General features: G+C 39.1%; 1 protein-coding gene across 9 annotated transcripts in view; it reads right to left on the bottom strand.

Annotated features, from left to right (window-relative positions):
* REXO5 (RNA exonuclease 5) overlaps nucleotides 1–12,795 on the bottom strand; it is an 80,877-nt gene that overhangs the window by 63,044 nt on the left and 5,038 nt on the right. For 7 of the 9 annotated variants that reach the window (XM_059897954.1, XM_059897951.1, XM_059897952.1 and 4 more), the window contains 8 exons: nucleotides 12,340–12,452; nucleotides 11,242–11,368; nucleotides 9,424–9,520; nucleotides 5,530–5,673; nucleotides 3,114–3,202; nucleotides 2,046–2,161; nucleotides 298–436; nucleotides 61–155 (listed from right to left, as the gene is read on the bottom strand). In XM_059897954.1, the coding sequence (XP_059753937.1) occupies nucleotides 61–155; nucleotides 298–436; nucleotides 2,046–2,161; nucleotides 3,114–3,202; nucleotides 5,530–5,673; nucleotides 9,424–9,520; nucleotides 11,242–11,368; nucleotides 12,340–12,452 (920 nt within the window). Of the gene's footprint in view, nucleotides 1–60; nucleotides 156–297; nucleotides 437–2,045; nucleotides 2,162–3,113; nucleotides 3,203–5,529; nucleotides 5,674–9,423; nucleotides 9,521–11,241; nucleotides 11,369–12,319; nucleotides 12,453–12,795 lie in introns of those variants that run through there. The other 2 variants (XM_059897955.1, XM_059897956.1) reach the window with 2 other exon arrangements.

The raw sequence follows: 12,795 nt of genomic DNA, 5'->3' as shown, positions 1-12,795 counted from the left end.
CAATATGCTAACTTATGTAGAGTCTATCAGGACAATATTATAATATGCAAACAAACCTACCCCAAAATAACTTTGGCTAAGAACTTGAGCTTAAATCTTCTGCCCTGCTCTCTGACATAAAGCAATGATGTATCAATAACATATGGATGTATCATCTGAGAAGGAAAGAGAATACAATGAGTAGCATCCTATGCTAAAGGAAAAAACAGGTGGGTTGGGGGATAGAAGGCTTTAGATCTGAGATTAATGAAACAGGGACATATGCTAGAAAAACTAAGTCCTAAATCAGATACTCACTTTCAGTGCTCTGAGATCTAAGTCTAAGGAGTGGCCCACTAACACAGCGTCGGGAGGAAGCAGTGCTTTTAACTGTCTCTGTACATCTCTGAGTGTGGTTGTCACTGGGTTAAGAATCTTCTTTGTGATTCCTGAGAAACTTTCAATAAAAAAAGAGAAATGGACAGACCATGATATTAATAAGCTTTCCTCCCCGGAAAGTCATTTCAAAAAGAATATTTTAAAAAATTAATAAAAAATTAATAAATGCTCAGTGTAACAAGGTTGAAAATCAAATAACAAAGAAGAAATTAAAAACTGCCCATAATCCCACCACCCAGAGATCATTTTTTACACTTTAGTAAATATTCTATCATTATTTTTTGATACATATATATTCATGTATATGTTTCATTTTTATAAAAATGTAATCATGGGAATTCCCTGGCGGTCCAGTGGTTAGGACTCCATGCTTTCACTGCCATGGGCCTGGGTTCAATCCCTGGTCAGGAAACTAAGATCCCGCAAGTCACATGGTACGGCCCAAAAAAAAGCAATCATAATGCCTATGCTACTTTATAATATGATCATAACATGTGCTATATATCATGAACAAGTTTTCACATCAATAAATCTATTTCAGCACATCCTTTTAAATGGTTAGAGTACTCCATTAGATAAATATAACATTCTAACCAACCCCCTACTTTCATTCATATTCCCATATTTCTGCAATACTATGACAAATACCCTTATACATACATCTTTGTCACATATGATTGTTCCCTAAAAATACTGTCTAATTGTCATGTCTGCCAACAGCGGAGTCTTTATCACCATCACGGCCTCTCTGTGCCTAAGTAAGCATGAATTGATAGGTGCAACTACAATGGGCAGCAACGGTAACGTTTCACTGGCTTTTCTTTGCCTAATCACTGTAGTGTGTACATTCTGAAATTACTTGCTAATCTTTGGAAAGAGAGAGAAAAATTTTTGAGCTTCAGATTTCTGTTGTGGGGGCTTCCCTGGTGGCGCAGTGGTTGAGAATCTGCCTGCCAGTGCAGGGGACACGGGTTCGAGCCCTGGTCTGGGAAGATCCCACATGCCGCGGAGCAACTAGGCCCGTGAGCCACAACTGCTGAGCCTGTGCATCTGGAGCTTGTGCTCCGCAACAAGAGAGGCCGCGACAGTGAGAGGCCCGCACACCGCGATGAAGAGTGGCTCCCGCTTGCCCCAACTAGAGAAAGCCCTCACACAGAAACGAAGACCCAACACAGCCTAAATAAATAAATAAATAAATAAATAAATAAATAAATAAATAAATAAATAAATAAAATTAAAAAAAAAAATTTCTGTTGTGGAAACACTTAGTTTTGTTTTGGTTTCTGGGGTCAAGGCAGATTAAGCTCTAAAATCATTTGACTGCCAGAAGATGATTTGCAGATTTTTCAGATGGGGTCTCATCAGAGAGCAAAGCTGTTTGGCAGTTGCTAGATAACAATTACAACTGTCAGATTCTATGACAAGGAAGATAATATTCTGGTGACTTAGGTCACAGGAAGATTAGAGAGGAAGAAAGGTAAGAGCATTATACACCGACATTGTGCAATTTCAGTATTAAAATTTCTAGTTGTGGCACCCCAGCCTTTTACTTAATAATAAATAAGTAGATAATACCTAACCAAACAGAAGCTACAGGCTATTCCTGTTAAGTCTCATTCCACTCTAGTCTGACAGCTATAGAGAGCTGGAGGCAGGGTGAAAAATACCTGGTGAGGTAGTCCACAATCTTGTTGTCAGGTTTAACAAGTTCATCCATAACACAGCAGCCTCCTTCAGCAACCAATGAGATGCGTGTTAGTTCTCGCCCCTTGGATGTCAGGCACTGAAAGACCAGGATGTAGATAGGCTGCCAAACTGTGGAAGCTCTTGCTTCCTCTCATTATTCAAGACTACATCAATTGCCATCTACTCTAATCTACTCTGCGACAATGGCACAGCCTTTTGCTGACTAGAGAATCCAATATGAATGAAATTAAAGCTAAGCAGGCTGTTGAACATTACATTTAAAGTAACCAACACAGTACAATTTCTCTGGGAAGGATGTGCCCCAGAGGCACAGAAATAATAACATCAATTATAATTGTACTATTTACTGTGTACTACAACCCAGTATTATGCTAAGTACCACAAAAAATAATTTTTATTAGCACACTCTATTATCTAATGCAATACTAAGCATTTTATATACCACCTCATAATAACCCCATGAAGTAGCCTCTAATATTATCCCTGCTTCACAGAGGGAGAATTAGGGAATTTGTCCAAGGTGACAGGCAAGGCCAGTATACACACCCTGATACGACAGACTCCAAATCCTTAGCTCTTAGCCACTCTGTTCAGTGTTGAGAAACTGTTACTTGAGTACTAAGTGAGAGGGGATACACTGCCTCTGAAAGGAGACTTACTAATTAGACAAAGTAAAACACAAGGGGAGCTTAAGCAGGAAAATCCTACTTCTGATCTTAAATGTGTAAAACTAAGCCAAACCAATGGTAATTCAGGCAAAGTCTTCAAGGCAATAACAAAACACTTGTTCAAAAGACAGAAGCAATCAACTTCTAGTAATATTCAAAAATTAGATTAAATATATCAACTAGTTAGAAAACTTACGTGATATTTATTTCTCATCCTGGAGCAAAGATCCAGTTTTTCTAAAATGTGATTAAATGGGTCTACTTTCAGTTATTTAAACTGAATACTAGAACTGAACGCACTCAAGAAAACTAGACCCTAGTTTGCAACACTCCAGTTGAAAAATCAAAAGTAGTACTTACCATTTCACAGTCAAGCCCAAAGAGAGGACTGTTGTCGGTTATAGAACCACAACATTTTGTAGGCACAAAGTTTTCACAGTCAGGAAAACCTAGGAGGAAAAGGAATAAAATATTTGCCTTTAGAACTAGAAATGGTAAACATTACTCCTATATTTATCCAGGGGAAACTGAGATACCACATTTGTGGGGCACCTTCTCTATGTTAGACACTTGAAATATATAATTAAATAAGAGACAGTTTCTGTCCTTAATTTTTTCTCCATCTACTCATTTTTACATTTTGGGAGAATAATGTAGGCTGCTGTTATTGGAGATACTAGGGCCTGGACTTCCTTGCAGTTACCAAGTAACAATTTTTTCCTCTTTATTAGAAATTGTAATTAAATTGTGGCTAAATCCAAAGTCACTGGACCTTTCCCATGTAGGCACTAAGGAAGGATGAATAAAGTATGCAAATGACTGCATGTGGCATCTTTGTTTCCTAAATAAAACAAGAAAAAGTAGGAATGAGATTCCACCATAGCAGAGATATAAAAGGATTTCATGGTAGGCAGAACGTTTAACATTCACCATATGCGCTCTTGTACTCAACTCTACCCTTAAAATTCCTCCAAGATCTCTCTTTAGAAGATGTGCCTCATTTTCTGGAATCATAGCCTGAAAATTCCCTACAGAGGCTCAGATATAGGCTTAGGGTACCCCTTCCATTGTGTACCCTAAGTCAATAACCAGGCACATTCAGCTCAGAGGCCCAAAAGTGTCTGAATCATTGAAGATTCCTACCTTCAGACAGAGGCTGAAACAGTAAAGGTAATACCTAGATCTTATTTGACAAGAAACTAAGGGGAGTATGAAAAGCTTTGACCAGTTTCTATGTCACAGTACCCTGAAATTTCCAACTGATTACAATTAAAAGAATCAAAATACAGTCTAGACCAGAAAGGAGTACCCCCAAATCCTGGAGACATTATACTTGCTGCCCTCCTTATCTATATTATTAGTACCAATAATAACAAAGAATAACTTTTTAAAGCACTATGTGCCCCATGCTAAGCTCGTTTTGTACATTAACTCAATTAATCCTCATGGCAATACTATGATATATGAACTATTAACTCCCCAAAGACAGCCCAATTAAGAAATGGACAAAGGATCTGAAAAAATATACAAATGGCCAATAAGCATATAAAAAGATGCTCAATATCATCAGCCATCAGAGAAATGCAAACCAAAACCACAATGAGATACTACTTCACACACACTAGGATGGGTATAATCAAAAAGGCAGAGCATAGCAAGTGTTGGTAAGGATGTGCAGAAATTGGAAACCTTATACATTGCTGGAGGGAATGTAAAATGGTGCAGCTGCTTTGTAAGACAGTCTGATAGTTCCTTAAAGGTTAAACATAGAGTTACCATAGGATCTAGCAGTTCTACTCCTAGGTGTATACTCAAGAAAAATGAAAACATGTCCACACAAAAACTTGTATCTGAATATTCAAAGTAGCATTATTCATAACAGCCCCAAAGTGGAAACAACCCAAATGTCATCAACTGATGACTGGATAAATAAAATGTATAACCATACATGGAATATCATTAGAATGAAAATAAACGAAGTAATGATACATGCTACAACATGGATGACCCTTGAAAATTTGATGCTAAGTGAAAGAAGCCAGTTACAAAAGACCACATATTGTATGATTCCATTTATATTCACAATAGGTAAATCTATTAACAGAAAGTAATTAGTAGTTGCCTAGGGCTAAAGGGCACTGGGGGGAAATGATAGTACAGTGTTTCTTTTGGGGTGATGAACATGTTCTAAATTGATTGTGGTGATGGTTGAAAAACTCTAAACATACTATTGAAATTGTATACTTTAAATGGGTGAACTGTATGGTAGGTTAATCATATCTCAATAGGGCTTTTGTTTTTTTGTTTTTTTTAAGAAATTTTAACATGACTGCTCTGATTAAGAGGTAATAAATAAAAGAATTTTTATTAAATTCTTGCTACATAATGGACCAAGGCTCTGAGCCTAGACTTGTCCTATTTATTAAAGAAAATGGGGGTGGGGTGGCTGGGAGGAGGATTAGAAGTACCAGAGAAGTGTTAAAGTTTTAAAGACATATTGACTTCTTTTCAATATACTAAGGAATGAAAGAAAAATGAAAAAGGAATAATTTTCCCACAATATTTAAGGTCATGTTCACGTACTACCTAAAATCAATAATGGTACACAGCCTACACTTTAGGAAACATTGCACTGAAAGTATTTCCTCTTTAGTAGAAGATGGAATAAATCACTTGGAAAGCAGCCCATAAAAATGAACTTTCAACAGTAGTATTTTTAAATAAACTGATAGATATTCTTCCACTGTTACCAACATCAGGTTAAATCTAAACCAACCTTGTAATGGAAAGTGATATGTTTTCATTTCCTCCTTTGTGAGAAGGCATCTGGTCAAGCTTACTTTCTTAGAGCCATACTTTTGAACGATGGGGTCATTCTGCAGGTTGATGCTGACTTTTGAGCTGGAAGAAGGTAAAGACCCTGAAACAAGGACAATCGTACATATGTTAGAATCTGTGTTTAAGAGGCCTCAGAGGACATGTCCTTTTAATGTTGTATAGGGTAAGCATGATGAAGATCAAAAGATTTTTAAGACCCAGCCCCAACTTTAAAGGAGCTTGCACTCTCATACACTTATAAAGAACACAAAGAGAAAATAAGTCTCAAATGGGTTATAATAATAAAAGCTATAAAAGGGAAAGGGAGAATATACTGGCTGAGATGGTTAGAGATGGTTCAAGAGAAGAAAAGATTAGCTGAGTCTTAAAGAAAAGGCAGAATTCAGATATTTGGTGTATTCGACCAGTCCGTTACAGTGTCTGCCACTCCTAATAGCCCATTCTAGCTAAATCTACTGCACCCCTAACCACTTGCTCAAGCACCAGCAGGGGTGCTGGTTCTTTAGGCAGGGCTGGTTACTGATTGGATTAAGAGTGAGGACTTGGCTAAAGAGGGAGCCATCTATAAACTGACCAGTGACTTGATATTCCTTGTCAAGACATGCTCAAAAGGGACAAGGGTAATTAGCTAAGCTGATCACATTGCTTGCTTCCAGAACTGAACTAGGAAGTAAAGAGAACACACCAGTTAGAACAGAAAACAAAGAAGCTAAGATGCCATGAAAGGGATGGAGAACAGCTCTTCACCAGAGGCACTTAGATTCTTGATGACTTTCTAGTCCACATGCATCCTTCAAATAATACTCTCTCACTTAAGGTGGCCTCAATGAGTGTCTGGTCCTTGCAACCAAAAGAGCCAAAGAATCAGAAGTAAGGAAAGAGGGCATCCCAGGTAAGATAGCAATGTACAAAGCAAACTTGGTATGGTAGTGACTAGACCAGTCGGGGAGAAAAAAAGGTCTTTGTAGAAGAGCAGTATAAGAAATAAGGTTGAGGGCTTCCCTGGTGGCGCAGTGGTTGAGAATCTGCCTGCTAATGCAGGGGACACGGGTTTGAGCCCTGGTCTGGGAAGATCCCACATGCCGCGGAGCAACTAGGCCCATGAGCCACAACTACTGAGCCTGCGCGTCTGGAGCCTGTGCTCCGCAACAAGAGAGGCCACGATAGTGAGAGGCCCGCGCACCGCGATGAAGAGTGGCCCCCACCTGCCGCAACTAGAGAAAGCCCTCGCACAGAAACGAAGAGCCAACACAGCCATAAAATAAATAAATAAATAAATTTTTAAAAAAATAGAAAGAAACAAGGTTGAAAGAGGAGGATAAAAGTGAATTGTAGACCACTGTGAATGCCGGGCTCAAGAGTTTGAACTTTAGTCCATCATTCCATATATAAGGTGGAGCAACAGAAAGTTCCTGAGAAGGGAAATGGCATAACCAAACAGTACTTTAACAAAGATCAACCTCAAAGGTATGTGGAAAATGAAGTAAAGAGAGAAATGAGAAATGACTTTGCAATAATTCTGGCAAAAACAAAAAAAGTCTGGATTAAGATGGTGGACGGAGGAAAAAGGTTATAAGAAAGGAACATTACACAAGAAAAACTGGTAGAGGGACTTCCCTGTTGGCTCCCAATGCAGGGGGCATGGGTTAAGACTGCGCTCCCAATGTCGGGGGCCTGGGTTAGATCCCTGGTCAGGGAACTAGATCCCACATGCATGCCTCAACTAAGAGTTCGCATGCCACAACTAAGGAGCTCCCAAGCTGCAACTAAAGGAGCCCGCCTGCCGCAACTAAGGAGCCCACAAACCGCAACTAAGACCCGGAGCAAACAAATAAATAAATATTTTTTTAAAAAAGGAAAAACTGGTAGAGCATAGTGACAGAGTAATTCAGTTCAGTCAACAAAATATTTACTGAGTACTTATTATATGCCTGGCATTGCTCTAGCCAGTAGATTCCCCAATGAACAAAATCAACAAAATTCTCTTAAATTCTAGGTGAACTTAAATTCTAGTTGGGAAGATGGACAATAAACAAACAAATACATAATACAGCAGGTGAGGATAAGGACTATGGAGAAAAGTAAAGGAGAAAAAGGAGGAAAGGGAGTGCTGGGGCAGGAAAAGGGTTAATGTAATATATTTTATAATCAGGGAAGGTCTCTCTGATAAAGTAACATTTGAATAGATTCTTAATAGCAAAGGGAATGAGCCGTGAAGATTGGGTATGGAGAGCCAAAAGAAAAGTAATTCTAAAATTCAATACTGGTGGCTTAGAGAAAAACAGTACCAACAGAAAAGGGGATTTGAAGTTGGGAGTCTGCTATTTAGGGATAAGAAAAATGCTTTTATATATGCTATGATTGAGGGTACAGTGGAGTATCCAGGTAGCAACATCCTACATCCTACATCCATCCATACTGCATCCTGCATCCAGGTAGCAGTTGAAAATGCAGGCCTGGAGTTTGGGATATCAAACCTAAAGACAGAGGAGTTATCCACAGAAGAGTGATGGATAAACCGGGGAAGAACAGATGAATATTTCAAAAGAGAACTGAAGAAAGATTAAAGTGTATGGACTATATCTTGGGGACCTCGATATTAATTTAGGTTGGGAAAATGAAGCAAAATCCTTAGGAGGACAGAGAAGTAGCTATAACCCTCTAGCTCCTCAATGCTTACAGGATAAAATCCAAAGTCCTTAGCATGGCATTTACAGCCTGTAAGACAAAGCTTTAACCTACCTCTAAGCCTCATCTCTCACCACTACCCGCCCTCTTATTCCATCTCCACCCCCTAATCATCCTTAACAACCTATATTCTTCAATCACATCAATTTCTTTTTTCTGATTACACCCTTTTCTTTTACAACTCAATGTCTTTACCTGAGTTTTTTTTTTTTTTTTTTTTTAATTTATTTATTTATTTATTTTTGGCTGTGTTGGGTCTTCGTTTCTGTGCGAGGGCTTTCTCTAGTTGCGGTGAGCGGGGGCCACTCTTCATCGCGTGCGCGGGCCTCTCACTGTCGCGGCCTCTCTTGTTGCGGAGCACTTTACCTGAGTTTTGAATCTCATAATGACTACTCTGTGATTCACTCAAAGATGTTTAAAATACAGTGGGAGGTCAAATTAAACAAAGCTGCAGGTCCGATATGGACATCTATTAGAAGGAAAGGGGAACAATGGAAAGGTAGGAAGTTAGATGCTTTTGAGACAGAAGATAACAGGAAACACAGTCATGGAGGATATGGAAAGGAATCACTAGTTATTCCTCACCACTTTTTCATGTCCCCTCAGTGCAACTATTCAATAATTTAATTATTTCTGAACAAACATACAAAAAGCATTGAACAATACTTACCTTACTATGTGCAATGAACTGTTAAGGTCTATTCCATCACTCACCTCCTCTCCCCCCAAAAGAGAAGGTCAGCTATAACTTGCTAACAGGACACAACCCAGTTTGAAAAACACTGCTATCATGGATATTTATAGTTTAGCTGGCCAGCATCTAAATCTGCCTATTCCCCACTGTGAGTAGTATTAGTGAGCATCCCCTACATTAGTCAAAGGCAAGATTTTCCTTCCCATGTGTACACTTGTGGGTACAAAGACCCAGTGACAGTTTGAGTCCAGTGTCAGTGATATCCAGGGAGCAGACTTAGCTATCCAACCTAACCAAATGATTTCTGAGGCATGAACCCTGGTTATGTTTCCTGCTATCTAATCCCCCTTGGTACTTACCCATTTTTTCCTTAAAACACACACACACACACACACACACACACACACACACACACAATTGCTTTTCTGCTTAAGTTACTTATAGTCATACCTTCCATTTCTTTAGGCAGATCCCCAATTATTTGTTTCTTTTGCAGCCCAATGATATCAGCTAGGAAATCAGATGATGGGGGAGGCAAGCAGAATTTCTGAAGATACATAATAGGTTTTTACAAAAATGCTTGAAAACAGTTAAAATACTTTCAGACCTAGACTTTTATTGTCAGCTCAGTGCTATGAAAGATCTGGACCTTAATTGTTTGCATTGTAAAATGAGGACTGTTTCCTTAAATTGTAAAAGTGACTAAATAAGTGAAGCCACATTTATCCTACCCCAGAAGTTTTCTTTGCTTCTCTAATTACACACTATACAAAAGAAACAAACATTACAAAAATGTATAACTTAGAAAAGCAAAGTTCCTTATATTTTTCAAAGCACTTTCATATCTATTACTTTAGTGGATAACATGCCAGGTGGATGACACAGAAAAGCAAAGAGATTGAGAGTTCAAGTCTCAGGCTCACCTGGGCTTCAATTCCAGCTGTAAATTCCACTTACTAGCTGTAACTTGGGTGCTTTACTCAGTTTCCTTATGTATAAAATGGGAATAAAAAAGTATCTCTTACAGGACTATTGTAAGAATTAAAGATGATGCATATAGTATGATTAATACAGGGCCTAGCACATAGGTAGTGTTCAATAGATGAAAGCAAAAAAGAAAATGGAGGGGGCTTCCCTGGTGGCGCAGTGGTTGAGAATCTTCCTGCTAATGCAGGGGACACGGGTTCGAGCCCTGGTCTGGGAAGATCCCACATGCCACGGAGCAGCTGGGCCCGTGAGCCACAACTACTGAGCCTGCGCGTCTGGAGCCTGTGCCCCGCAACGGGAGGGGCCGCGATAGTGAAAGGCCTGCGCACCGCGATGAAGAGTGGCCCCCGCTTGCCGCAACTAGAGAAAGCCCTCGCACGAACCGAAGACCCAACACAGCCAAAAATAAATAAATAAATAAATAAATAAAGTAGCTATAAAAATTAAAAAAAAAAAAAGAAAATGGAGGGGCTTCCCTGGTGGCGCAGTGGTTGAGAATCTGCCTGCCAATGCAGGGGACACGGGTTCGAGCCCTGGTCTGGGAAGATCCCACATGCCACGGAGCAACTGGGCCCGTGAGCCACAATTACTGAGCCTGTGCGTCTGGAGCCTGTGCTCCGCAACAAGAGAGGCCGCGATGGTGAGAGGCCCGCGCACCGCGATGAAGAGTGGTCCCCACTTGCCACAACTAGAGAAAGCCCTCGCACAGAAACGAAGACTCAACACAGTCATAAATAAATAAATAAATAAATAAATAAAAAAGAAAATGGAGACCCAAGGGGGTTAGGTTAGGGCTCACCAATTCAAATGCTCTCAGGGGTAAATGGATGAAACAGTCTGATAAAGAATGGAGGAGGCTATGGTAAAATGGAGAGCACATGCCCTTTCTAAAGACAGCTGCTATTCAGCTCCAGATACTATTTTAAGGGAACCTAATCTTGTGATGTTGTCAAGAGAGGCCAAAAAATATAGATTTTACGTAAATTTTACAATTTTTGAAAATGCCAAAGCCCAAATAAAATGTGACAATATCAACTACAATCTGGGAACTAGATTGCAATCTGGGATTAAGGGTTTTGCCTAGATTACCAAAGAAAAAAATCAGAGATAAATCTAATTTCAACAATCTAATCTCAGGTATCAAGCGTAATCTTTTTAGCTTTCTACAACTTCTATTGCTTGTTCAATCAGGTTGCCAAGGAGCACAACTTGAGACATGTGCACTAATCTCTGAGTGTGAGGACCTGACTCAGGTCCGAATACAAAGTTTTCTTAACTTACGTGTCTGAATGCCTTTCGGAGAAACCCAAACTCCAAATAGAACCTGTAAAAGTGTAGCTGATTCATTCCCTGCAGTATAAAAACCACCACGTTGTTCAGGTGGTTTTGGTGAAAAAGCTGGCACCCGCTGTTGAAAAATCAAACCAACAAAGCTAAGACTGATACCGTCAAGTCAGTTACAGACATACGGAAGGGAAGTGTGAAAAAAGCACTGAGCAACAGATATTGGAGTTTATCATCACTCACTGACTGCCTGGAAATGGAGAACAGCTATTACTGCACAGAATTCAAATAAAGATCTCTTGAGATAATTATTTATTCCATTCAAATCAAGTATAATACCAAGTGAAACACAATGCATTCAAATCCAAAATCCTATTAAGATTTGTTTTAAATTGGAACTAATTAAGCTCAGTTTACAAAGGCATATCTTCAAGATCCCAATCTGCTCTACAGTCCTTCCTAAGCCAGTAACATGACCAGCTTCCAGAAAGCCAGTTCAGATAAAGTGACAGAGCAATGACCATATCTGTTAAGGCAGAAGCGGGCTTTTGAGGTACGTAGCCACTCCACCCCCAGACGGAAGTGTACATATGAAAATCTCTCTACTGTGTATTGGTACATACAGAAATGCAATTTTCATTAGACATTTAATAATGGCATTGAGGATATCAGAATAGTAAAATTCTCTTTGCCCTTGATTTGTAAAAGAAGAAAAAAGATTGGGATTCTTAATACATGATCATGTTATTTCAATCAGGTCTCCACTGGAGGTTATAAACCAAAATACCTATAGCAGCCAGACAGATACTGTAAATAAGGGAAGCAGGCCAGGTGGGACACTGAAGTGTACATCTATAACAGGAGGCCACTATTCAGCTTCAACAAATTGTTGCCATAGGGACAGTTGCCAGAGTTTTTCGAAGAAGTAAAAAATATGGATATAAAGGGATTCCCAATTTAAATTGTTGGCAACTTTGTAAAAAAAAAAATTTAGGACATTCTGTGTGGCAAATAAAAAACGTCAGGCAGACATGGTCCTCTAGATACCAATATGAAACCTCAGGTCTATACCCACCATTTACGTTCTTCTCATACCTAGGTTTAGGAACACTGCATTTGCCCAGAACTGCACGCTTCAGCAATTCACATAGCTGACCATGAGTTATTTCACGGTTTCCAGCAAATAAAATGGCAGATAAGCGGGCTTTCTGCAAAGATAAATCAGAGTATAACAAATTATGATTATAAAGAACATCAACAAAACACGGCAAATTTTTAAATATTCTAGTTTCTATTATTTTCGCATACTCTAAACATAAGGAGGGTTCTTACTAATTAGAAATGAAGGTCTAAAACAAACTGTGATATGACATTATTAATAGGATATTTAATAAACACTGATACAGAACCTTAATTATAGACACTTGGTTATGTGCTAGGGATAGCAAGATGAATAAAACATGACTCATGCTCTCAAGAAGTCCACTCTACTAGGGGGAAAAATGCAGAAACAGGTAATTCCAATATAATGTGGGTGCTACTATAAAGGTA

The sequence above is a fragment of the Balaenoptera ricei genome, chromosome 15, assembly GCF_028023285.1.
Source record: "Balaenoptera ricei isolate mBalRic1 chromosome 15, mBalRic1.hap2, whole genome shotgun sequence".
Lineage (NCBI taxonomy): Eukaryota > Metazoa > Chordata > Mammalia > Artiodactyla > Balaenopteridae > Balaenoptera > Balaenoptera ricei.
Note: the sequence above shows the minus strand (reverse complement) of the source record. Positions and strands in the feature narration are given on the sequence as shown.